Raw genomic sequence first — 27,829 nt, 5'->3', positions numbered from 1 at the left:
CAGGAAATGCTATCAATCACTGATAACACCTCCCCATGTACATTTATCAGTGACTGACAGCTATCTCTGTATACACACTTAGGCTGGTTTCACACGGGCGTTGCGGAAAAATGTGCGGGTGCGTTGCGGAAACACCCGTGATTTTTCCGCGCGAGTGCAAAACATTGTAATGCGTTTTGCACTCGCGTGAGAAAAATCGCGCATGTTTGGTACCCAAACCCGAACTTCTTCACAGAAGTTCGGGCTTGGGATTGATGTTCTGAAGATTCTATTATTTTCCCTTATAACATGGTTATAAGGGAAAATAATAGCATTCTGAATACAGAATGCTTAGTATAATAGTGCTGGAGGGGTTAAAAAAAATAAAAAAGTTAACTCACCTTATCCCCATGATCCCGTAGTTCCCGGTCGGTCTCTTCTTTAGCTGTGGGCTGAATGACCTGTGGTGATGTCAGATCACATGCTCCAATCACATGGTCCATCACCACAGGTCCTTTAGCCACAGCTGAAGAACAGACCGACCGGGAACTACGCGATCATGGGGATAAGGTGAGTTAACGTTTTTATATTTTTTTAACCCTTCCAGCACTATTATACTAAGCATTCTGTATTCAGAATGCTATTATTTTCCCTTATAACCATGTTATAAGGGAAAATAATACAGTGAATAGACTGTCACCTAGAACCCATGCGTGAAAATCGCACCGCATCCGCACTTGCTTGCGGATGCTTGCGATTTTCACCTAACCCCATTGATTTCTATGGGGCCTGCGTTACGTGAAAAACGCAGAATATAGAACATGCTGCGATTTTCACGCAACGCATAAGTAATGCGTGAAAATCACTGCTCATGTGCACAGCCCCATAGAAATGAATAGGGCAGGATTCAGTGCGGGTGCAATGCGTTCAACCCGCGCGGAATACTCGCCCGTGTGAAAGGGGCCTTACACAGCGAATGTCATCAATGACTAACACCACCTGTCCATGTACAACTATCAGTGACTGACAGCTATCTATGTATATACACTTACACAGAGAATGCTATCAATCACTGATAACACCTCCTCTGTGTACAGTAATCAGTGACTGACAGCAATCTCTGTATACACACTTATACAGAGAATGCCATCAGTTACTGATAACACATCCCCCGTGTACAGCCATCAGTGACTGACGGCCATCTCTGTATACACACTTAGGGTCTTAGGGTCCATTCACACGTCCGTAGTGTATTGCGGATCCGCAATACACCCGGCTGGCTTCCCCAAATTATTGCAAAGGAGGACAAGAATAGGACATGTTCTATTTTTTTTTTTAGAAGTTCAGGGGCGCGCGCTTCGGAAATGCGGATGCAGACAGCACACTGCAGCATTCCTGCCCCATAGAGAATGAATGGGTGCGCACCCATTCCGGATAATTGCGGAACGGGTGCGGACACATTCTACGGACGTGTGAATGGACACTTACACAGAGAATGCTATCAATCACTGATAACACCTCCCTTGTATACAGCCATCAGTGACTGACAGCTATCTCTGTATACACACTTACACAAAGAATACTATCAATCACTGATAGCATCTCCCCATGTGTACAGCTATTAATGAATGACAGCTATCTCTATATACACACTTAGGGCTCATGCACATGAACGTATTTTCTTTCCATATCCGCAATTAGCGGTCCACAGCATGGGCACGGCCGGCACACTGTTGTAAGCATGCAGCCTTAGTAACGTTATTTTTTTTCTATATAAAATCCACTATTTTATGAGTGTTACTGTATGAACTACTTTCCAGCACCTACCAGACATAATGGGCAGAGTATGGGTTATAAGCATGACTGAACAGGAGACAACATAACCGTTAAAACAGATGCAATCAAATTGGTCTGGATCACTGAGTACTGCACCAAAGGACATTTTATTAATGCAATCTAATAGGGAGCATGAGGAAAGCCCGAGGTTCCTCAGAGTTGCTTGGTGACCATGGGATTCTCTGGGCAGAAACTGATAAGTAAATATATTAGCGTGCACAAGTCCAGCCATAGTGTTGTTGGTCAAACACTTAAACTTGTACAAAAAAAAGAGCAAGGATTTTTTCAAGGTAAAAAATCTCATTTTATTCAATATAAATCACATGATCATTACAGGTATTGCTCAATAGGGACAGGACATGGAGACTGAGCCACAAGGGGCTATACAATGTGGAGAATCACAATGGGGGATAATGTGACCATACCCAGCAGAGAACAACAATATACCAGAGGCCGTGAGCAAAAGTGTAGTTGCGGGTGCAAATGCTGACCCCTAGTATAAAACAACTACTGACTATTGCTCACAACCTCTGTCCGGGGATGCTGTGAGGTGTCAATGGACGGTGCAGTACTACTAATAAAGATGGCATATAACAATGAACTGCAAACCTCTCGTCCCACCCTGATCCAGCTACCAAGTTACCTACTTAGACACACATAAACGAACTTATTTGCCCATAGTAAAATTCACGTCTTACAAAAAGGACTTGAAGCTATTATATTCATTTAACCCACTTGGAACCACTGTATTGAGCACAGTAATCCATTTAGTTTTTTTTTTTTTTTTTTTTTTTTTTTTTTTTTTTTTTCTTAAAACCAAGGCACCATGCACCATGTAGCAAAAAGTAACCTAAAATATCAGCTGCTATCTACTAGACTGCATTATACAATCCAAAGGCCAATTTCACAAATACAACATGCAACCACTTTTAGATAGTTTTTTTCTCATGGCCACAACCTGTCAACAACATATTCGAAATACAAGAGAATATGAGACCATCGGTCAGAAAATGGAGAATGTTCCAAAATAAGCCCATCTCAATCTTATAATTCTGGGGCCAGAACATGGTGATGGCAGGAACTCCTGTTTGACTGTAATCTATGCCAAAAGTGTGAAAAATGTCAAATCTGTTTCTTGAACCCAATGGAAAATAAAAATGTGCATAAAAGGACTTGGGGTACTTTCACACTAGCGTTTTTCTTTTCCGGCATAGAGTTCCGTCACAGGGGCTCTATACCGGAAAAGAACTGATCAGGCATATCCCCATGCATTCTGAATGGAGAGTAATCCGTTCAGTTTGCATCAGGATGTCTTCAGTTCAGTCGTTTTGACTGATCAGGCAAAAGAGAAAACCGCAGCATGCTACGGTTTTCTCTCCGGCCAAAAAAACTGAAGACATGCCTGAACGCCGGATCCGGCATTTTTTCCCATAGGAATGTATTAGCGCCGGATCCGGCATTCAGAATACCGGAATGCCGGATCCGTCGTTCGCGCATGCTCATGCGCAGATCGGTAAAAATGAGAAAAATGTACAAGACGGATCCGTCGGTCCGCATGACAAGCGGAGAGACGGATCCGTCCTTGCAACGCATTTGTGAGACGGATCCGCATCCGTCTCACAAATGCTTTCAGGCAGCAGCAGATCGGCGGATCCGGCGGCCAGTTCCGACGACGGAACTGCCCGCCGGATCACACTGCCGCAAGTGTGAAAGTAGCCTAAGCTATGTTGTTAACCAAGGCCTGTGTGACATATAATCACTTTTTCAGCTCTACCTCACCAACCCTGGTGCACCTAACCATTGACAGGTTGTAAAAACGCTGTAGAAAACTTGCTGAAACCAAAATGTATAAAAGAATAAAAACCACTAGGAATAGATTGTTCAAAATGGCGAGATTATACACACAAGTACTAATGAAGTAGATCTGCATGGGCCTGTAAACCTTTCAGTGATCAAAGGGGTTCTCTGCTTTAGAAAACCCATTCACATATAACCTGTGAGGAAACTCTGAAAGCGCGACAGTCTGTGTCGTCCGCATCTCCAAGGCTAACCGTGGCTCCCCTGACAAGAGCTGACTGTACCATTGTGAGTTATGACACAGTCAGTCTCTACCTGATGGCAGGGCTATTGCAGTGTACTCACATGATGATGAGAGTACATAACAGACTTACGATCCGATACAGTCAGCTCGGGTCATGGGAGCTGTGGTCAGTCCTGGAGAAGTGGCCAACACAAGGACTGAGTTTCCTGGGCCGATCATGGTGGTGTGGATCAGATCAGATGTTCTCTGTTCAAGATCTTAATCTCAGCAAGCGTGAAGACAAAGAGCCAACCCACTGATTTGAACTGGCATTGTGCAATGCTTTATCTCCCCTGTGGTGGCGCTCATGTACACTTACTACCATATTTCCCCACAAATTACAGCTGATAGTCGGGGTCCCAGAAACAGGACACTTTGTGATCAGCTTATCACCAAATGATCCTCCTAAAAAGTAGAGATTTTTCAAAGTAGACAGCCCCTTTAATTCACAAGAGTCATAGAGCTCATTCTCCCTATCGTTTGAAGGGAAGAAAGAAGCATTGGCTAAAGATTTCCTTTTCAGACTGAGCAAAACCCTTATCACATTACAGTTAGGGATGTAGCAGAACTAAAAGAAATTGTGATAACACGTGTCATGTCACAGTGTTATCGCATCACCAAAGCCATTGAAAACCACTGAGAAAGTCAATTAACATGTTGTCACCATTGTCTACACGTTAACCACTCCTTTTAGCGTCCCTACATCTGAACCTACTATTGCAGTCTCTTTGCTGCCCAGTGCAGATTTAAACCCTAAGTAGACTTTTTGAAGTAGTAAATCATTTGAAAAATGAATAAAAAATTCTATGTCTCGCAAACCCTAAGTAGACAACCACTTGAAGATGACTAAATATAAGGGATGGCAGATGCATTGCTTTGCTGTCAGGAAGAACAAGGCACCAGAGAATCATGGAGAAACACATTCTGAATGAATGTCCTATGTCCCCAACAAGAGCCCATGGCCATGAGCTTGCCAGGCCCCGTGGACACAGCAGCAGTGAGGCCCAACAGGTGGCCCTGATGTCTCTACCACAAAGACATATTCATAAAGTGCAGTCTTTTTCCCCAATTATAAAGAACAAATGGATGGTTTTCTCGTCTGTTATGGGGCCACCCTAGGTTTTTTTCCCCCTAGGAAATGTGTGTGAGTGTGTGTCACAGGGGGGTTTGGCTAGATTATTGTAAATTCTGAGCTGTATGCTGGAGACCCATAGTTGCAGCAGGATCAAAGCACAGAAAAGGCACAGGAGAAGCAGCCGACTGTGCCCTCCGCATCAGAATCCACGTCATAAGCCGCGTGCAAGCTTTAGTGAACTGTAGGGAGATCCAAAGAGGATTGCTTGGTAATAGCCTTATATTACTTTACAGGAAATTCAATAACAATAGCCAAATACACAGGGCTATGCAGGTACGCCCTCGTCACTCAGTACAGTCATGAATTCTTACTACGAGGTAACTGAGGCACACTAGGGGAAGATTTATCAAGACCGGTGTTTCCTACGCCACTGTATGCTGGAGTGAGATAAGCTTAATTTATTAAGATGCATGTGCCCTCCCACTAAGCCACAGTCCTTACAAAAGTGTCAAGAAGCGAAAAAAGTTGCAATAAATCTCCCTCATTTTGCCCGATATTTTAGGCTAAAAAAACGGATCTGTTACAATAATACAACCGCATGCGTCCATCATGAATGGATCAGTTTGTATTATCTGTAACATAGCCAAGACGTATCAGTCATGAACTCCACTGAAAGTCAATGGGAGACGGATCCGCTTTCTATTGTGCCAGAGGAAACGGATACGCCCCTTTTGACTTACATTGTGTGCCAGGACGGATCCGTTTGGCTCAGTTTTGTCAAGCAGACAGCAAAACGCTGCAGGCAGTGTTTTAGTGTCCGCCTCCAAAAGGAATGGAGGCTGAACGGAGGCAAACTGATGCGTTCTGAGCAGATCCTTTTGCATTCAGAATGCATTAGGGCAAAACTGATCCGTTTTGGACCGCTTGTGAGAGCCCATGATGGATCTCAGAAACAAAAAGCCAAAACGAGAGTGTAAAAGTAGCCTATGTTGTAACCTATATGAGACAGCTGGTCCATCACACGTCACATGGGAAACCACAACTTTCACTAGAGTTTCCTTTTAGGAATGCCAGCTATTGGATGATGAATTTTAACATTTTTCTCAAAAATACTATTCCAGCGGTTTAGAAGATATCTCCATAAAAGTGAAGTCCTTTAGGTCACATACCTCTTCATAGAACTTGAGCTGTGGGACGCCTTCATCAATTTCATTCATGCAAAAGTCTTTGAAAAGCAGGAACCCTATAAAAAAAAGAAAAAATTGTTAACGTAATCATTTTTCCCCCAAACCAACTTATATCCACAGTGCCAAGCAAAACATCATTAACCAAATCACCCATTAAAGAGTTTTCTACTAAAAAACTGTATTGCATTTGGGATACTTAGTGATACACATTGCTACCGATGCTTGCGCTAAGCTGTAAGTGGTTTACCATGCACTCTGCCACATGAATAGTATTACTATGGATTAGTAAAAGTGAATGTAATATGCTAATTACGAGCACAGCGTGAACGGATAAATCAAGTCCTGCTCACAGTTGGTTCAGTTCCAAGGACTGGTATATAAAGCACAGGCTGGCTGTATTTAGCCGACCAATATTAGGCAGTGCGCCCATTTGAGGGGTACAAACGCACCCATCTCTCCTTTAATAAACCCCAGAACACGGTGTACTGCCATAAACCAAAGATGTACAGACTCCAACCAAATGATACTCCACTGAACAGCATCAAACAGATTCCAATACAGCCGGTATCAGTGACTGTCTACGCCAAATTTCTGGCAGTTGTTCAATTCAATTGTGGCACAAGAGGCCACGTGCAATGGAGAACACCAAGTCCTGAGGTACTTAGCACTATGAGAAGAAGAGTCTACGGACTGTAAATGCTCTACAGTCGCTGAAGATAAAGTCCAATTAATATGCTCAACTATAAGGGCTATACTTCATTCCAGATGTACAACAGAACAAAAAACACAAACAACATAAAAACCCCACAGAAATGAATGAAGCGAGATCATTTTTGCTGTTTTTTTTTTTTATAATTCGATAAATCACATTTGTAAAATGAGCCATTCTGAAGAAAAGTCTAGTTTAGGATATTTATCAAACTTTTAGGAAAATGTAAAAACAGATACAAATGTTAAAAAAAGAAAGAAAGTAGGCCAAGTGATGCCAGTAAAAGTATGGCCCGACCGCTGTGATCACAGATTGTCTGTAACGGTCCGATGCTTGTAGACTAACTCAAGGAGGGCCATGGAAGTATCAGTGCTGGATTGTGGGGGGGACCGAAGAGGTGAATAGAATTTCTGCTTTGTGCTTTTTAAGTTTTGTAGCTGTTTTCAAATATGTTTTTGAAGTTGGATAATCCACTAAAGCAGGGCTGGCCAACCTGCGGCTCTCCAGCTGTTGTAAAACTACAATTTCCACCATGCCCTGTTGTAGGCCGATAGCTGTAGGCTGTCTGGACGTGCTGGGAGTTGTAGTTTTGCAACAGCTGGAGAGCCGCAGGTTGGCCAGCCCTGCACTAAAAGTATATGTGCTCATCTGAATAACAATAAAAAAAAAAGTAAAGCTTGCATAAAATTTTAGAACTTTTTGCAACTCCATTTACATGCACTAACGGGGAGTGCCATTGTTTACTACAGCTCATTCTAATTAAAAGCATTAAAATCTGCACAAACTGCACTGTTAGAATGGGAATGTAACATAGTTGTTAGGCTCCGTCACAGTGGCTCTATACCGGAAAATAACTGATCAGGCATATCCCCACGCATTCTGAATGGAGAGTAATCCGTCCAGGATGCATCTGGATGTCTTCTGTTCAGTCATTTTGACTGATCAGGCAAAAGAGAAAACCGTAGCATGCTACGGTTTTATCTCCGGCGAAAAAAGACTGAAGACTTGCCTGAATGCCGGATCCAGCATTTTTTTCCCATAGGAATGTATTAGTGCCGAATCCAGCATTTGAAATACCAGGATGCCGGATGCGCAGACCTTTAAAAAGGAGGAAAAAAAACAAAACTGACCCGTTTTGCCAGATGACACCGGAAAAACGGATCAAGTATTGCAATGCATTTTTCTGACTGATCAGGATCTGAAGTCTGAAAAATGCCTGATCAGTCAGAAAAAAAATGACATCCGTTTGCATACAGTTTGCCTGATCAGGCAGTCAGTTCAGGCAACGGAACTGCCTGCCGGAATCAAACAACGCAAGTGTGAAAGTACCCTTAGGGTGATTCAGCCATGAAGTGGTTGGCTACTTCCAGTTGTGGCATAGAAATTCGGCTTTAATTATAGACTTTATCTTTAGTTATATGCCCTGTGCTGCTGGCTGCTAGGTCTGGACTGACTGAGTCTCCAACCCCCTCTGGCAGTTGCCTCTGTAGTCCCTCCATTCTCCTCCTGCATAAGGAGTCGTCTCCTCAGCTATACTGCCATGCTACTGCAAAGGCTCTGTTCCTTCTCTGACCTACAGTGAACATAGGATAGGATTGCTACGCGGAGACCTGTCTGTGGGGAGAGTGACGGAGCACACATTGAAATGGGAGCTGCTGGGACACAGTATGGCATCTCATCTTTAGCTCCTGTTATTTGAACCCCCCTTTAATTAAACCAGCTGTAACCTTATTGTACAGAATTACTTGATAGGACTGTGTATAATTCATAAGTGTATAAACCAGAAATATCGGCACAATATCGGAAATACAGAGGTAAATCAACGCAACAAACAGGAAGAAAAATATCAAATAGTGGACTTAATCAATGCATTTTCAGAAACAAAACAAGTACTACACGTGGTAATAAGTAACACCATAAGCCAGCTTTCTCAGAGTTTGAGAGATGTGTTCCCTGGGAAATTACCAACACGTCCTCAAAAAAACCACACATAACTATGCGGAGAACAGGAGGACAGATAAAATAGGTCAATGGAGGCTGAGAATAGATAGCGGATCACATGCATCAAGAATCCGGAATGAACGCGGTTCATGAATCTTTCAGATATAACATGGTTCTGCCCTTATTTTTCTCTGATGTGCAGTACCAACAAGAATCTCCACTCTGACAATTAACATTCAAAAACGGACCAGGGCATAATTAACCCCTTAAAGAGAATGTGTCATTAGAAGATAAACTATTGTTTGAATCAAGTTTTGGTGTTAAACATTATTTTTAAATAATTTTGTTAGTTATTTTAAATTTTCCATATCAATATTTAAAACAAAAAAAAAAAAATGGAAATACTGCGTTTTTTGAAATGGCCACTAAGCCTTATAATATGCGTCACTTCCTGGTCTGTAAAGATCACTTATTTTTCAACGGTTATCTCCTTATCAATATGGGCAGGATTAGAACGACAGATACCACCTATATAGAGATAACACGTGAACCATCATCACAATACATGATATCACAGCTTATCTACTCCCTCCTGACCTCTGCACAGGTCACAAAGCATGCCTAGAAAACTCTATCATAGAGATCCATAGAGTCCATCCTTTCTATTGTGTCTATAGCCCATGGTGGCTGCTGTAAAACAAATCTCTAAATGCTGTTAACAATAACTCAGGCAAGATGGCTGCCGCCCATAATCATGCTCAGGAAATAAAATAAAAATCTACAAATCAGAAAATAAATACAGATTAGGCTACTTTCACATTAGCGGTTTCAATTCCGCTACTGAGATCCGGAAAACGCTTCAGTTTTGACCACATTTATTGTCAATGGGGACAAAACTGAACGAAACTGAATGCTCCAAAATGCTTCCGTTCTGATTGGTTGCGCTCCCATAGCGGACAGAATAACGCTGCAAGCAGCGTTTTTCTGTCCACGATGTGGTGCGGAGCAAGACGGACCTGTCCTGACACACAATGTAAGTCAGTGGGGACGGATCCGTTTTCTCTGACACAATAGAAAACGGAACTGTCCCCCATTGATTTTCAATGGTGTTCATGACGGATCTGTCATGGTTATAGAAGACATAATACTATCGGATCCGTTTTTGCAGATCCATGACGGTGTGAAAGTAGCCTTAGAAAAAAGGATGTGTGTCACTATCTGCTTTTACATTGGCAGAAAAAAATTACACATTCCCTTTAAATTGAAAAATGGTGACTACACTAAACTATCAGGTAACCACATATAAAAAAACTGCATATATTGTACAAGGCCATTACCTCAATCTGATGAAAGGAGCAGGAAAGCATGGAGGGAAACCTCCCTCCCTGGGGCTCTCCTGTCCATAGGCACTGGCTGTTTAATGACAGCCTGCCTCTGCTTTTCCAATATAAATTCCCTTCTCGTCTTAGACTATTCATACTGTTAAGGGCAAAGGATAAGCAGACCCAGTGTGAACACAGCTGAACAGGACCTCAACATTTTCATTTCAGCAGAAGCGAAGATATTTGCTGGCAAAGCAATGCTACGTCTTTGTATTGGCTGGATCGAGGCTTGAAGCCTTCCAAATTGCACTGAGGTTAATTGGCTTTGTGTACGTGCATGGTGCGATAGGGAATGCGTACCGTGAGTTTAACGGGGACAAAGTCTGACGCCTATATAAATGAAGGATTCTATACAAGTCTGCATATTTTGACTAAGGAAAATAGATTAAAGAAAACGGCAGGGAAGGGACCTTAAGGTCTTACAGACATGAAAAAATAATAATCAAACCTATTTTAGATTAAGTCTCTCCCCTAATGCATTTAAACATCTGTAATACTGTATATGACAAAATTAACAAAAATCCCCCCAAAAAACAGGCAACAGTAAAATCCTCCAATGCTAAAAAATAAAGTAGTTTAAATTGCCAATTTGCCTTTTTTTGTCGCTTCTCCCACAAATAAATTGGATAAAAATTATCAAAATGTCGAACGCCCCCCCCCCCCCCCCCCAAATGGTATCACTGAAAAGTACAGATCGGCCTGCAAAAAATTAGCCCTTGCGAAGCTCTGTACACACAACTACCCAAAAAGTTTTAGGCTTCAAGGTTTTAACTTTTTTCTCAGTATAAAAAACACAAGGAAAAAAAAATATACATATGTGGTACGCCGGATTCGTTCTGACCTGGAGAATAAAAGCAATTGGTCAGTTTTACTATATAGGGATTGCGGCAAAAACAAAAAACTCTTTCAGGATTGTGATTTTTTCCCAATATCATCTCATTTGTAATTTTTTCCCCGCTTCCCACCACATTATATGCAACCATAAATAGTGCCATTAGAAAGTGCCTCTTGTAGCACAAAAAACAAGCCCTCATATGGCTATGTGAATGAAAAAATACAAAAGTTATGGTTTGGGAGGGCAGGGACTAAAAAATGAAAACAAACAAACTGAACCTTTTAGACCGATATATTAAATTCCCTTGGCCATATCTAGTGCTATTTAACGCGGCTACTGCAATAAGCTTGGCTAACCCTATTCAATGAATACAGAGATAATTCAAAAAACCTCATCCGTAGTTTTTATATGAATGTAGCTGATTGATTTGGCTGCTTTGCCAAATTTCACAAAGAAATTCACTTTGTGACGAATTATTTCATCATGAAGTGCATTTCTTTGCATGCAGCGGGCGCAATTACAGGGAATGGCGATTGCGCCTTCTAGCCCCACCCACCGTCACTAAACCCCTCAGATGCTGCGTTCCTCGCTGATTGCGGAATCTGCAGCTACCATAAACAGCGGGAAACTTTCACACGGGCGAGTGCAATGCGTGAGGTGAACGCATTGCACCCGCACTGAATCCGGACCCATTCATTTCTATGGGGCTGTGCACATGAGCAGTGATTTTCACGCATCACTTGTGCGTTGCGTGAAAATCGCAGCATGATCTATATTGTGCGTTTTCCACGCAACACAGGCCCCATAGAAGTGAATAGGGCTGCGTGAAAATCGCAAGCATCCGCAAGCAAGTGCGGATACGGTGAGATTTTCACGCATGGTTGCCAAGATGACAGTATATTCACTGTATTATTTTCCCTTATAACATAGTTATAAGGGAAAATAATAGCATTCTTTAATACAGAATGCTTAGAAGGTCAATTGAGGTTTTTAAAAAATAATAATTAACTCACCTCCTCCTCTTGATCGCGTAGTTGCCGATCTCTTCTTACTTCTTTAATCATGAGCTGCCGTCTAAAGGACCTGTGGTGACGTCACATCACATGGTCCAATCACATGGTCCATTACTGTGGTGATGTACCATGTGATAACCTCAGTGACGTCACCACAGGTCCTTTGACAGGTCCTGAAGAAAGAACAGGAGACCGGCAGCTATGCGATTAATTGGAGAAGGTGAGTTAATTATATATTATTTTAACCCTCAATTGACCTTGTACTAAGCATTCTGTATTAAGGAATTCTAATATTTTCCCTTATAACCATGTTATAAGGGAAAATAATTACATCTACACAATGTTGAACCCAAACCTGAACTTCAGTGAAGAAGTTCAGATCTGGGTACTACGCACGTGCAAAACACATTGCACCCGCGCGATAAAAACTGAAGGGAACACAATCGCAGTCAAAACTGACTGCAATTGCTTACCTACTCGCGCGGGTTTGCCGCAATGCACCCGGGACGCATCCAGACCTAATCCAGATACGCTCGTCTGCAAGGGGCCTTACAGTAACGTGATGTCATATGTCACCCCGCAAGATTTTGTGCAGTATTTTTTTTTTACTACCATTTCAGGGAAAATTGATTAGTTACCATGACGTGCAAGGAAATTCAGCTTCACGGCGAATCAAATTTTTCCAGAAATTTGGATTCAAGTCAATTTGTTTAAACTTCGATAGTAATGCACTAAAAGCACTCTACATTTGCAATATATACATCAGACCTTCATGTACGGCCATCTCACAATGTGGCATTCAGAACAAACATTGCCTATTTTTAAGGCCAAATCTCAGCTCCATCCGTTTTCTTAAATAACTTTCTAAAATAGGACCCCTTGCCATGCTGAGAACCGTGACGTGGTGCATGATGGGCTCCGATATCTCCATGATTGGAATATATTGGCAAAAATCTCAGCTTTTAATACCTTTACTTATGTCTTGCCAGCATAGTCAGTGTTATATCTGTTTGGTGCATTTTCTCTCCGTGTATTATACGATTGCTACATTCTGTGTAGTTTGCTCTTGTGGTGCATGTGGACCGCGCCGATATCCTCCATTGTATGCATATTTTGCTGGGGTTAGTCGATCATTGCGGTCCACATGCGGTCGGGCTGCTCCCCCAATTGAAGACACGCCACAGTGTCAGGGGTCTGGCAGCTCCTCCAGAATTGCCACTATAATTTTTTTGTTTTTTTGCTTCTGCCTTGTTAGATTTGAGTGCGTTTGCCCTACTTGGCATTCTAACACTTTTTTGCACCTGGTAACCTCCATCACATGGTCTGGTGTGGGTGTGACTCGCGGCCTGGTTCCATTCACATAGTACTACTCAGTATCCATGCTGGGCATTTGTGGGGGAGCTTGGCTGCGAGCTGAACTATATTACCTTTAGACCGTGTTCACACCATAGTTAGAGCAGCGGTTAGGACCCCTTGCCATGCTGAGAACAGTGACGTGGTGCATGATGGGCTCCGATATCTCCATGACTGGAATATATTGGCAAAAGTCTCAGCTTTTAATACCTTTACTTATGTCTTGCCAGCATAGTCAGTGCTATATCTGTTTGGTGCATTTTCTCTCCGTGTATTAACTTTCTAAAATAGCAGGAAAATATTGTATTCAACGTAAATCCATTACTGAATACCCTTGTAAAATGGGCTGTGGGCAAGTCTGGAAGTCAAATCTGGACAAGGCAGATCGGAAATTAAACTACGAAGGCCTGCTCTGCCAACAGCAAGTGAGTTAAAAGGGGTTTTTAGGCCTCATGCACACGAACGTGTGTCGGCTGGGCCCGTGCTGCAGACCGCAAATTGGAGTCCGCAATGCACGGCACCGACCGTGGAGCTGTCGCATGTGGATCGCAGACCATTTCACTTGAATGGGGTCCGCGATCCGCATCAGATTGTCAACACGGCAAAAATGTAGTGCATGCACTACTTTTTTGCAGTGCAGAGGGACACACAGAAAACCCACGGAAGCACTCCACAGTGCTAGCATAGGCTTCCGATCTGTGCCTCAGTTCCGCACCTCCTGGATTGTGGACCGATTCAAGTGAATGGATACGCATTCGTTATGCGGGGTGCACATGGCCGGTGCCCGTGTATTGCCGACCCGGGCAGCAATAAGGCCACGGCCGGGCAACAGCCGTGTGCATAAGGCTTAATACTGATAACCTATTCTGAGGATAACCTCAGTATCCGATTGGGGGGGGGGGGGGGGGTCTGACACCCGGGACCCCCGCCGATCAGCTTTCTGGGAAGGCAACAGCACTTACAGTAGCTCTGTAGTCTTTTTGCAGCTTTCCCTAGGCCAGCGACAACAAGTTCATCGGTTATATCGGTATATCGGCCCGGGATCTCTATAGCGCAGGCGCCAGAATATTACCCAGTGCGCCTGGTGCAGGAGTGTGATCCCAGCGCAGGAGCGCATATATGACGTGGGTACGTCCTACGTAGGAACGCACATATATAGTGACGCCTTGCGTTACAAGGAGGTTGCCTGAGCGTTCTATACATGCAAGTGACCTGGCTCAGGTGCAGTGGGCTGTAACGTACGCCATGGACACATGCAGTGAGCAGGTGTGGTAAATTTAATGGATTATTTTGGGTATATTAGGCAGCAGCATGGATACATCATGAAGGCTGCTGTACATCTAGTCGGCATATCGCTGCAGCTATTGAGCTTTATTTCATCATCTATATCCCCTGATGAATCTGTCCTCTACCTGGACAGAGGAAACGCGTCAGGATGGTATGCCTGGAAAATACTATTCATATTGTCTGGGAATAAAACACCTAGCAAGGGAAAGTTATTGCCAGGGTGAGCCACCGATAAGAGGGGCTGTTCCTTTTTGGGGCGATTCCTCCGCATTTGCTGGGTTGGGCTCACAATAACTGATGGAAATAACTTATCAAATAACTGAAGTGTGAACTCAGCCTTAGGCCCCATGCACACGGCCGTGTTTCACAGCCGTGTGCGGGCCGTGGAACCGCGGCCTGGATCCCTCCTGAGAGCAGGAGCGCACGGCGTCACTGGTTGCTATGACGCAGTGCGCTCCCTTCTGCCGGCACAGTACAGTAATACACTGGTATAGATCATACCAGTGTATTACTGTATTGCGGCGGCAGCAGGGAGCGCACGGCGTCATAGCAACCAGTGACGCCGTGCGCTCCTGCTCTCAGGAGGGATCCAGGCCGCGGTTCCACGGCCCGCACACGGCTGTGAAACACGGCCGTGTGCATGGGGCCTTACTTTAAAAGAGGGTTCATATTTTATCGTGGATTTGTTGGGGGAAAAACAGTTGCAAAAATGCACATACCCTTGAAGTGCCATAGTACATTAGGACCCTTTCACTGAAATGGTTACAGCCATCTGCCCCGGAGGACCAATCTAATTGTAGTTCTCACTATTGCACTCTGGAACCAGGCAGATGGCCCTTGTACACACCTCACTCAACACTTTCCTATGTGACGGGCTTCTCTTCTAGCCGGCTTGACATGAATGCTCCGGGCAGAGATGGCCTCTTCTGAATAATGTAATAAAAAAGACAACTGGATTTCGAGCAGTACCTATAGGAGAACTGGTGCTGACGGATCTGGAGGTCCGTTCTCCGGCTGTGAATCACTACATGAAAGAACACTCTATGAACCAGCAGTACTTTCTATGCTCATCAGAATAAACTTTACATTTTTACTCTTTTTTTTTCTTAAAATGGAAGAAACCTAGTAGCAAATGTGAGGTCGGATAAGTGTCATGGTGGGACAAACTCCGGATACTACGAAACCCATGAACTTGACTCATTCCCATCATATTTAACTTCACCCTTATTAACATACTGGAAAGTTGGCACCGTCCGTCCACTAAATATAGCAGCAGTGACCAGGGAGTTTCTCCAGCAAGCATGCTAACTCCCATCTTCTGACCATCAGTGTGCCAGATGTTCGTTATCCCATCTTTTCTTTAAGAGACTTTGTCAGTGGTCCTCAATCAGTTTCAAAACTACAACTCCCAGCATGCCCTGACAGCCAACAATTCAATGTCTAGTGCATAACTGAATACAGAACCATTTTTACTACTAGCAACTAACCAATCCGGATATGTTTTAGCAAGTACTTGTATCCCCCAGCATCTTTTCTTTTAATCCTAGAAATGTATGAACACATTGACAACTGTGTGTGACAATACTCTTCATTAGGCCTCAGCTACACTGTGAATTTCTGTAGCCCAACTGATTGATTTTAACTATTGAACTACAGCTGCAGTCCACACGCCCTCAGATGAATGCAATCTCGTGGACTGCAGCTGTCACTCAATCAGTTGCACTACAAAAAGCCACAGGCCTTTAGGCTAGGTCTACACGACTACATTTGTCGCGCGACAATTTTTATGTTAGTCTATGGTGTTGCACTGCGACAGTCACAAAAAATCTATTTGAGATGGATTTTCCTGCGACTGCCGTGTCGCAGTATGTCTCATTGAGACACCATAGACTCATTATAAAAATTGTTGCACGACATTGATGCGAGAAAATGTGGTGCGACAAATGTTGCAGTGTAGTTGTGCCGAGTAGACCTAGCCTTAATGGGATGTGCCGCTATACAGTCTGACACAGTATAACACTGCCCAATCAGTGATGCCTATGTAGGGACACATCCCCAAGTGGTAAAAAACAGTTGTTGATATACTCACATAATTCTAGGAGGAATAACAGAGGAAAGGCAAAACATAGATGGTCCAGAATTTTTATATTACAGAGAATAAAAATGATTGGTGTATTGACAGCGTGGGGAAGAAGAAATGACAGAGCTGGAGCAATGAAAGGTTCTGTTACGTCTCCGGCTCGGGGGGAGGAGCAGCGACAGCCGTTACAGAGCCAGGGGCACTGATAGAACTCTCCACTCTGCCAGCATCCCTCAGAGGACCCCCCCACAAACTGGGAAGGTGAGGGGGTCCTTTCCATGCCACATCAGCAGCTAATTTGCCTAAACCACCTAGAGGTACAGGTAGTAATGTGCCAAACAGTGTGCAAGAGTGTGCACTAAACTAATTGCTGTGATCACATTAAGGCAGGGGTAGGCAACCTCCAGCTGTTGTGAAACTACAACTCCCAGCATGCATACTTGCTCTGCTCTTCTCAGACCTCCCATAGAAATGAATGGAGCATGCTGGGAATTGTAGTTTCACAACAGCTGGAGTGCCGAAGGTTGCTGACCCCTGCATTAAGGCCTCGTTCACACCAGGCAGTGCGTTTCGGACCGATTCTGTCCAGAATGCACTGCACCACATTGCGGCCTGTGAACTATATTGTGGGGCAGGAGGGGGTGTAGTGGTCTGTTGAAGTGATTGGCACCATAACTATGCCCAACGGCTGCAATGCGATCGGCTGCACAGGATCGCAAGGCACATTATGCCTGCGGTCCAGTCTAAACAACATGCTGCAAGCAGCATTTTGATCAAACCTCAGGCATAATTGTGCCTTGCGATTCCGTGCATCCGATCGCCTGTTGCTACGGTGCTATTCACTTCAATGGATTGTCACACCCCCTCCTGCCCCACAACCTAGTGAGCCGTCCACTATTTAATGCATTCTGGACAGAATCATCTGGTGTGAACGAGGACTAAACTTAGAGTCATTTCACACCTCAAAGACTGGAACGCAAGCCAGCCACCTCCCTGCATAAGGAAGCGTGGCGGTGCGTTGAAATATGGTTTTGATTTAAAACTAGTAGATCGAGCCCCCGCTTTAGTCCTTCAACAAGTAGTTTTTTTATTTTTATTTCCACACCCCTGATACAGCTCTTACACAAAGCTCCAGTGATGATAGCGATGGGTTCTCTAGTATATGCTTAATGGGGGACGACTAGGAGATCATATGATCAGCTCTTAAAGGGGTTTTCTGTGTCTTAACAGACACAGGCTGAGAAAAGGCCTCTTCCTCGGTCTGTGACCTCATATAAATCTCTAACATGGCCTTTCTGAAGCCAATCAGCCACTTTTTGCAGAGTTCATATCACCACTATAGTTTAGATAAAACGATAGGAAGGGCAGCAGATTGTGTGGTCTAAACAGTGATCTGCTGCCCCAGTTTGGGGACAAGCGGTTGCAGTAGCGATTCTTTGTCTTCATACTGTGGAGGTGATCACTGCATGTAACGAGAAGCCGTCTATCGGTGAGGACAATCGGCAATCAGCTGCTCTTTGGATGGTGTAAATACACCTTTAGGGCTCATGTAGACGAAACTAAGGGCTCCGCGCGCTCCACTGACCATGTGCACTCGGTGCTGCAGATGCAAACCCATTGACTTGAATGGGTCCGTGATCCGCAAAATACAACAAAAGATAGGACACTCGTGTGATAATCTTATCGATGGCTGGTGACACAGAACCGCTCCACTGCGCGAGCCCTTTGTACGCACCGCTGTGCCAAACCAGTCTGGACGCAGTGCCTCAAAGACCAATCTGTATTCAGAAATTGTAGAAGGCTAACTTTGTAACCGTCAAATGACATTTTCATTACTTTTTTTTTTATAACTAGTTAAATATACTAGAAAGTAAGAAATTGCAAAATGGTCACTTTGGGAAAAACTAAATTTTCGGCTGTCGCCCTAGGCTCTATTGAGGGGTTATCAAATATTATTCGAATGCCTCCTAAATTGACATTACAATTGCAGATCTTATTTCTACATGCTGAAAAGTTCTGCTGCCAACCACTCCAAAGCCTTTCAAAAACAGCTGGGCTCCAGTGCTGTAGATTCAAGTGCGGCCACGTATCAAAGAGCAAGAGACGGGGAAAATCACCAGTAAAATGTCATGCAATATTTATGGAGCTGCTGGAAGTGTAGGTAGGAGCCTCAAAGGTTTACCGAGCACTGCAAGATATTAAAGGACAAATCCTCAAATCCTCCTTTTAAAGTGCATTTCAATTACCATCTTTGTAACCATGAGTCACTCGCACTCACATGGAACGTTTGAACCTGGAGAGGTCATTTCCTAAAAATAACATTTCGGTGTAAAGCACTTTCCTGTATGATCTACCCACCTTATTACCGGGAAGTCGACTATAGCATATATACACTAACTGCTACCATACAGACAGACGGACCAGCACATGATCAGCCGGTGGGCCCCAGCTCCTTGACTCTGACCCTGTGATTCTTCATTAATGAGAACTCCACTTACACCAGTAACCGATTTAGGCCTCTTTCACACAACCGTTTGTTTTTTTTTGTTTACAGAACCATTCATTTCAATGGTTCCACCAAAAAAAAAAAAAAAAAACTGAGTGTACGCATGCATTCTGTTTCCGTATTTCCGTTGAAAGATAGAACATGTCCCATTATTGCCCGCAAATCACGTTCCGTGGCTCCATTCAAGTCAATGGGTCCACAAAAAAAATAAAAAAAATTAACACATACGGAAATGCATCTGTATGTCTTCCATATCCGTTCCGTTTTTGCGGAACCATCTATTGAAAATAGCCCAATTTTTTCTATGTACCGGTAATTACTGTATATGCCATACAAAAAAACTGAACGGGAAAAAAAAAAAAAAAAAAAAAAAAAAAAAAAAACAACGGATCTGTGAAAAACAGACCGCAAAACACTGAAAAAGCCATACGGTTGTGTGAAAGAGGCCTTAGGCTTATTTCAGACCTGCTGTGTGCAGTGTTTTTTGTCCAGCGGATTCTCGGCATATTTGACAGGTAGCGGCCGGATCTCTGCCGGATGCCATTTTAACTAATGGGGCTGGCAGGCATTCTGGTACCGTCCAGCAATGCTGGATCCAGAGAGCTCCCGGGTTAGGGAGCTTTCACACTAGCCTTAGGCTACTTTCACACTAGCGTTTAAGTTTTCCGGTATTGAGTTCCATCATAGGGGCTCAATACTGGAAAAAAACGCTTCAGTTTTGTCCCCATTCATTATCAATGAGTAGGGATGAGCGAACCCGAACTGTATAGTTCGGGTTCGTACCGAATTTTGGGGTGTCCGTGACACGGACCCGAACCCTGACATTTTCGTAAAAGTCAGGGTTCGGGTTCGGTGTTCGTCGCTTTCTTGGCGCTTTTTGAAAGGCTGCAAAGCAGCCAATCAACAAGCGTCATACTACTTGCCCCAAGAGGCCGTCACAGCCATGCCTACTATTGGCATGGCTGTGATTGGCCAGAGCACCATGTGACCCAGCCTCTATTTAAGCTGGAGTCACGTAGCGCCGCACGTCACTCTGCTCTGATCAGCATAGGGAGAGGTTGCAGCTGCGACGTTAGGGCGAGATTAGGCAGTGATTAACTCCTCCAAAAGACTTCATTCAGAGATCGATCTGCAGCTGTGGATGATTGAACTGCTGCTATTGAATTGCTCACTGTTTTTAGGCTGCCCAGAGCGTTTTTCAGTCACTTTTTTCTGGGGTGATCGGCGGCCATTTTGTGTCTTGTGGTGCGCCAGCACAAGCTGCCACCAAGTGCATTTAACCCTCAATGGTGTGGTTGTTTTTTGGCTAAATCCTACATCAGGGTCAAGCTGTCACACCAAGTGCATTTAACCATCAATAGTCTGGTTATTTTTTGGCCATATACTACATCAGGGGCAAGCTGAGCCTGTCACCAAGTGCATTTAACCCTCAATAGTGTGGTTGGTCAAGCTGTCACACCAAGTGTATTTAACCATCAATAGTGTGGTTATTTTTTGGCCATATCCCAGTCTAATTCTGTCAGTAAACTTATACCTGTCACCCAGCGCCTAAATAATAGGCCTCAAATTTATATCCAGCTAAATCTGTCGTTACTGCTGTGGCTGGTCAAGTTATTTAGTGTCCGTCAAAGCACATTTTTTGTTCTGGGTAGAAATACAATTCCCAATTTAGCAATTTCCTAATTTAGTGGTTTCTGCTGTATCAGAGCTATTTTAAGTCTATCCCTAAAAGGGTATATCAGATTCAAGGTGCACATAGGGTCATTCTGAATAACTTCACACACACGCTACTGTGCATTTCCAAATCTAATTCTGTCAGTAAAGCTATACCTGTCACCCAGCGCCTAAATAGGCCTCAAATTTATATCCAGCTAAATCTGTCGTTACTGCTGTACCTGTATTAGTGTAATACGGTACCTAAATAGATAGCCAGATAGTGTTAGTTGTCTTTAAAAAAAGGCCTGAATTTGAATTCAATACATTGGGTCAAATAATATTTTTGTAGTTGTGGTGAACGATAACAATGAGTTAAACATCTAGTAAAGGACGCGGACATGGTCGTGGTGGTGTTAGTGGACCCTCTGGTGCTGGGAGAGGATGTGGCCGTTCTGCCACAGCCACACGTCCTAGTGTACCAACTACCTCAGGTCCCAGTAGCCGCCATAATTTACAGCGATATTTGGTGGGGCCCAATGCCGTTCTAAGGATGGTAAGGCCTGAGCAGGTACAGGCATTAGTCAATTGGGTGGCCGACAGTGGATCCAGCACGTTCACATTATCTCCCACCCAGTCTTCTGCAGAAAGCGCACAGATGGCGCCTGAAAACCAACCCCATCAGTCTGTCACATCACCCCCATGCATACCAGGGAAACTGTCTGAGCCTCAAGTTATACAGCAATCTCTTATGCTGTTTGAAGACTCCGCTGGCAGGGTTTCCCAAGGGCATCCACCTAGCCCTTCCCCAGCGGTGGAAGACATAGAATGCACTGACGCACAACCACTTATGTTTCCTGATGATGAGGACATGGGAATACCACCACAGAATGTCTCTGATGATGACGAAACACAGGTGCCAACTGCTGCGTCTTTCTGCAGTGTGCAGACTGAACAGGAGGTCAGGGATCAAGACTGGGTGGAAGACGATGCAGGGGACGATGAGGTCCTAGACCCCACATGGAATGAAGGTCGTGCCACTGACTTTCACAGTTCGGAGGAAGAGGCAGTGGTGAGACCGAGCCAACAGCGTAGCAAAAGAGGGAGCAGTGGGCAAAAGCAGAACACCCGCCGCCAAGAGACTCCGCCTGCTACTGACCGCCGCCATCTGGGACCGAGCACCCCAAAGGCAGCTTCAAGGAGTTCCCTGGCATAGCACTTCTTCAAACAATGTGCTGACGACAAGACCCGAGTGGTTTGCACGCTGTGCCATCAGAGCCTGAAGCGAGGCATTAACGTTCTGAACCTTAGTACAACCTGCATGACCAGGCACAGCCCAGCACCCCTGCAAACAAATGTGGATAGGGAAATGAATAAAAATAAAATAAATAAATAAAAATTAACCAATATCAATTGGAGAGAGGTCCCATAGCAGAGAATCAGGCTTCACGTCAGCCACCACTGCAACAGTCCATTGGCATATATTTAGGCCCAGCACCCAGGCAGAGGAGAGAGGTCCCGTAACAGAGAATCTGGCTTCATGTCAGCAGAGAATCAGTCTGCATGTCATAGCAAGGAATCAGACTTCACGTCAGCCACCACTGCAACAGTCCATTGTCATGTATTTAGGCCCAGCACCCAGGCAGAGGAGAGAGGTCCCGTAACAGAGAATCTGGCTTCAGTGGTGGCTGACGTGAAGCCTGATTCTCTGCTATGGGACCTCTCTCCAATTGATATTGGTTAATTTTTATTTATTTTAATTTTATTTTTATTCATTTCCCTATCCACATTTGTTTGCCTGGGTGCTGGGCTGTGCCTGGTCATGCAGGTTGTGCTAAGGTTCAGAACGTTAATGCCTCGCTTCAGGCTCTGATGGCACAGAGTTGGGTGACGTGAAGCCTGATTCTCTGCTTTGACATGCAGACTGATTCTCTGCTGACATGAAGCCAGGATTGTCTGTTACGGGACCTCTCTCCTCTGCCTGTGTGCTGGGCCTAAATATATGACAATGGACTGTTGCAGTGGTGGCTGACGTGAAGCCTGATTCTCTGCTATGGGACCTCTCTCCAATGGATATTGGTTAATTTTTATTTATTTTATTTTTATTCATTTCCCTATCCACATTTGTTTGCAGGGGATTTACCTACATGTTGCTGCCTTTTGCAGCCTTCTAGCTCTTTCCTGGGCTGTTTTACAGCCTTTTTAGTGCCGAAAAGTTCGGGTCCCCATTGACTTCAATGGGGTTCGGGACGAAGTTCGGATCGGGTTCGGATCACGAACCCGAACATTTCCGGGAAGTTCGGCCGAACTTCTCGAACCCGAACATCCAGGTGTCCGCTCAACTCTATCAATGAGGACAAAACAGAACAGAACAGAATGCTCCAAAATGCATTCCGTTCCGTTTAGTTGCGTTCCCATAACGGAAAAAAAAAAAAAAAAATGTGGTATTTTGCTTCAGTCCTTAGATGCGGAGCAAGACTGTTCCGGCATTACCCCCAATGCAAGTCAATGGGGACAGATCCGTTTTCTCTGACACAATCTGACACAGTAGAAAACAGATCCGTCCTCCATTGACTTTCAATGGAGATCATGACGGATCCTTCTTGTTTATGTTAAAGATAATACAACCGGATCAGTTCATAACGGATGCAGACGGTTATATTATCAGTAATGGAAGTAACGGATCCAGTAAAAACACTAGTGTGAAAGTAGTCTTATATAGTTTTTATTGTGTTTTAATACTTTAAAAAACTAAAAACTTTGGGGAAAAAATATTTCTATACCCCTGGACCGAATAGTATCCCCATATCAATTCCCCTAATCATTGTTAACGTTGATAAAAGATTAAAATGGGAATCTCATAGGTTGTTTGGAGGCTAGTGATAAGACCAAGCAGGAAAAGTTTCTCATGTCTTGCATCTTGAGTCTCTGATAACTTCAAGTCTCAGAGTCAGTGAACTAATGGTTTGCACAACATTGGAAAAAAGGGTCTATCCCTGCACCACATTTATCACCAATTATAAGCCCCAGTGATAAATCTGATGCAGGTCTAAATAGCGGGTCTTCAGGTGCATTTAGACGGGCCAATGTGAATGTGAAGCGTTTCTTCCCGACAGTCGGGTGCTCGTTCAGTGGAGGTGACCAGTGTATTTACATGAAGTGATCTCCTCTACACTATGAGGGATCCCTATTGCCATAGCTCATCCTCATACAGCTGCACTGTTTCTGGGCAGCAGATCGCTGTTTAGACTGCATGATCTGCTGCCCAGAAATGTTTCCTAATAACGCTCATTAGCGATGATCTGCCAGTGTAAATGTACTGCTGATTACCTAATTGGATCATTAGTGCAGCACAAAAATCCTCTTTTCCCGATGGTAGATCATGCTGTGTAAACACAATTGGCTGCTATGAAACAACGAGACAGTATGGGGAAGAGCGATGGCATAGCGATCACTCCTCCCCATACTGAGGAGGAGATCGCTGCATGTAAATGCTTCGGTCTCCTCTGCTAACGATCATGAGATTGTCTGGAAGAAACACTTCCTTCCCGTCAATCAGTTTGTACACAGTCCCGTGTAAAGGGACCTTAAGGTGCCTGCACGAACGACAGGATTGCCCAATGAAATAAGTGTTTCGCCCGTACATCGGGGCAGATTGTCGGGAACCAGCATTCACAGGAATGTTCGTTCCCGATAATCTATCAGAATCTGCAGGAGTAAATCCACCTTAGGTTTATGCCATCTATAGAATTAGAAAATCTGCCCCATTGTGTGCTGTAAAGTTTAATATCAAAAAGGTTGTCCGACAAGACAAATTTTTTTTTTTTAGAAAAGAGACAGAATGGGTTAAAACCAAAGAAGCATTACAGACAACTCCTTTAATCCCCTGTAAATTATGTAATTTTTTCACATCTGTGCTGGATCAGTGCACCATCCATCATACCATAGCTATCTGGCTTGTAAGGGTCTGTCAGGTTTCACAGACTGAATCCGCAAAGACGGCTCCTTGTGAACACAGTCTTACTGCACCCAAACACGGTCACCGTCATAAAACCAAAAACATAACAAAATAAAACTATAGGAGCCTTGCTGGGAAATATCAAAGGAAAACAGGAGCAAAGCTGTGGTAGCTCCAGAGGAAATTAAGTACATTAGCCAAACCATACGGATGGGTGCTCTGTCATGCAGCACAAATGTGCACAAAGCTGTTCTCTAAAATACACTGGGGATGACTAATTGCTTTTTCTTTTTTTGATGCAGTTGCGGGAAGATGTTCCCAGGAAAAAGGGATTACGGCGCTGCAAAATAAGTCAAACTGCCTGCAAGTTCCAATACAGGACCCAAGTTATATTGATAGGGCGGATAGATACCATTCTACATCTGCACACTAACTACTGGAATAGAGACTGAAGATAAAGTCCTGTTAGTCCTGACCGCTCCCTTGGATAGGTTACATGCATCAGTATACAAATTCTGCATCACTGCTAGTGCACACATGGGCAAGGCTGTGGGAGTAAGCCTCTACCAAATCCTCTTATACCCTCAATCTGCATCTCTTCTAAAAGTCAGTAATGTGGCTTTCCTTGGATTTAATTGGCCATGCACATAGGATAACGGGCAGTTTATGGCCCCTTTCACACGGGCGAGTTTTCCGTGCGGGTGCGATGCGTGCGCTGAACGTATTGCACCCGCACTGAATCCTGACCCATTCATTTCTATGGGGCTGTGCACATGAGCGTTGATTTTCACGTTGAGTTTCTGTGAAAATCGCAGCATGCTCTATAATGTGCAATTTTCAAGCGACGCAGGCCCCATAGAAGTGAATGGGGTGCGTGAAAATCGCATAGCATCCACAAGCAAGTGCGGATGCGGTGCGATTTTCACGCATGGTTGCTAGGTGACAGTCTATTCACTGTATTATTTTCCCTTATAACATGTTTATATGGGAAAATAATAGCATTCTGAATACAGAATGCATAGTATAATAGTGCTGGAGGGGTTAAAAAATAAAATAAAAAAAGTTAACTCACCTTCTCCTCTTGATCGCGTAGTTCCCGGTCTCTTTACTTCTTGCATGATGAGCTGTGGGCTAAAGGACCTGTGGTGACGTCAGATCACATGCTCCATCACCACGGTGATGGACCATGTGATTGGAGCATGTGATCTGACGTCACCACAGGTCCTTTAGCCCACAGCTCATCATTCAAGAAGAGACCGGGAACTACGCGATCAAGAGGAGAAGGTGGGTTAACTTTTTTTTAACCCCTCCAGCACCATTATACTATGCATTCTGTATTCAGAATGCTATTATTTTCCCTTATAACCATGTTATAAGGGAAAATAATACAATCTTCAGAACATCAATCCCAAGCCCGAACTTCTGTGAAGAAGTTCGGGTTTGGGTACCAAACATGCGCGATTTTTCTCACGCGAGTGCAAAACGCATTACAATGTTTTGCACTCGCGCAGAAAAATCGTGCATTTTCCCACAACGCACCCGCCTCTTATCAGGGCCAAAAATAAGACGCTCGTGTGAAAGAGGCCTATATGTTTAATGGGGTTGCCCTGGTAACAGGTAATACTTCACCCTCACCGCTCCCCCGCTATTCCCATTCTGTCACATCCTGGTTCCTCCAGACACATAGGAAGTGATAGTTCAGCCAATCATTGGCAGGTCACCGAGACAAGGTGCTTCATATTCACTTGCCTTCACTAGCGGTGCCTAGTAGACCATGTGACTGATGGACATGATGAAGTCAGAGCACTTACCGGAGCACCACAGCCTGTTCAACCAGCTGAGTAGCGGGAGTGCCAGGAGTAGGACTCCCACCAATCAGATACTGATCACCTATCCTGAGGATAGGACATCAGTATAGAAATCCTGGACAGAAGAGGGGGTGAGAAAGTGCAGTTCATACCCACATGGGAAATTAACACACATGCATATCACTTTAAATAGTGGCTTCTTAAAGGGATTATCCAATGTCTAAAATATGTCCTTAAATGTCCGGGCCCCTCATATAGATTATACGTAACCCTTTGACTTTGCGGACATGTATAGGATGGACCCATTGATGCATGTTCTACATTTTGTGGAATGAACATACAGATGCGGAAATGTGAATAAGGCCTCAGGTTAATGGGTCATGCACTGTGATTTTTGGAAGCGATTTTGTATTTTTTTTTGTAGGCATGTGTACGAGACTATATATTGTGTGTGACACGTTGTGCACGGTCTCAGAAGAAGCCGGGACTGGCAGTGGTCGGGCAGAGCAGGGTTTTTAACTCTGTGTTCAAAGTGCATGGTCTTAAATTGGAGGAGAGTATGATAAAACTGTGTTACATGTTTATTGTGGAGCCGGTCTACACAATGCTCTGGATTATTTGCCTTTACACCAACTATTGCAGAGGAGACAGAGCATACAGTGTCTGTGGAATCCAGGGGCTGGTCTGCGTCTCTCTTGATGACTGTGGAGCTCCTCTTCACCTTGGAAGGAGATAAGTGTTGCAGACTTGTACACCCCATTTTTCCACATGTTGTGAACTGTAGTGACTGTTAACACTGTATACTTTCCTTGCCTGTTAAATATAAGGGCTTTGAGCCACAGGATTTATTGTAGAGAATTTTTTTTAGCTTATTTGACTGTCCACATTGTTCAGGAACGATCATGTTTAAAGCGGTTTTCCGAGACTGAAATACTGATGACCTATTCTCTGAAATCCAGCGCTACGGCCTTATCTCAACTCACCAAGCACAGCGTGTACATTGTGTAGCGGCTGTGCTGGATATTGCAGCTTAGCCCCATTCACTTCAGTGAGGCTGAACGTGAGGTCATACGGTCTAGGAAAAGGCGGCCCCGGCACTACTGCGAGCACTGCTGACTTCTCAAACTGCTGATTTGCGGGGGTTGGA

At 44.1% G+C, this 27,829-nt stretch overlaps 1 protein-coding gene across 3 annotated transcripts in view; it reads right to left on the bottom strand.

The window, feature by feature from the left end:
- Positions 1-27,829, bottom strand: part of GRK3 (G protein-coupled receptor kinase 3) — a 287,657-nt gene that overhangs the window by 99,197 nt on the left and 160,631 nt on the right. For all 3 annotated transcript variants that reach the window (XM_044275379.1, XM_044275380.1, XM_044275381.1), the window contains exon 3: positions 6,140-6,213. In XM_044275379.1, coding sequence (XP_044131314.1) covers positions 6,140-6,213 — 74 coding nt within the window. The remainder of the gene's footprint in view (positions 1-6,139; positions 6,214-27,829) is intronic.

Source organism: Bufo gargarizans, chromosome 1, assembly GCF_014858855.1.
Source record: "Bufo gargarizans isolate SCDJY-AF-19 chromosome 1, ASM1485885v1, whole genome shotgun sequence".
In the NCBI taxonomy this organism is placed as follows: Eukaryota; Metazoa; Chordata; class Amphibia; order Anura; family Bufonidae; genus Bufo; species Bufo gargarizans.
The sequence above is the reverse complement of the archived record's forward strand: the minus strand, read 5'-3'. Positions and strand labels throughout refer to the sequence as shown.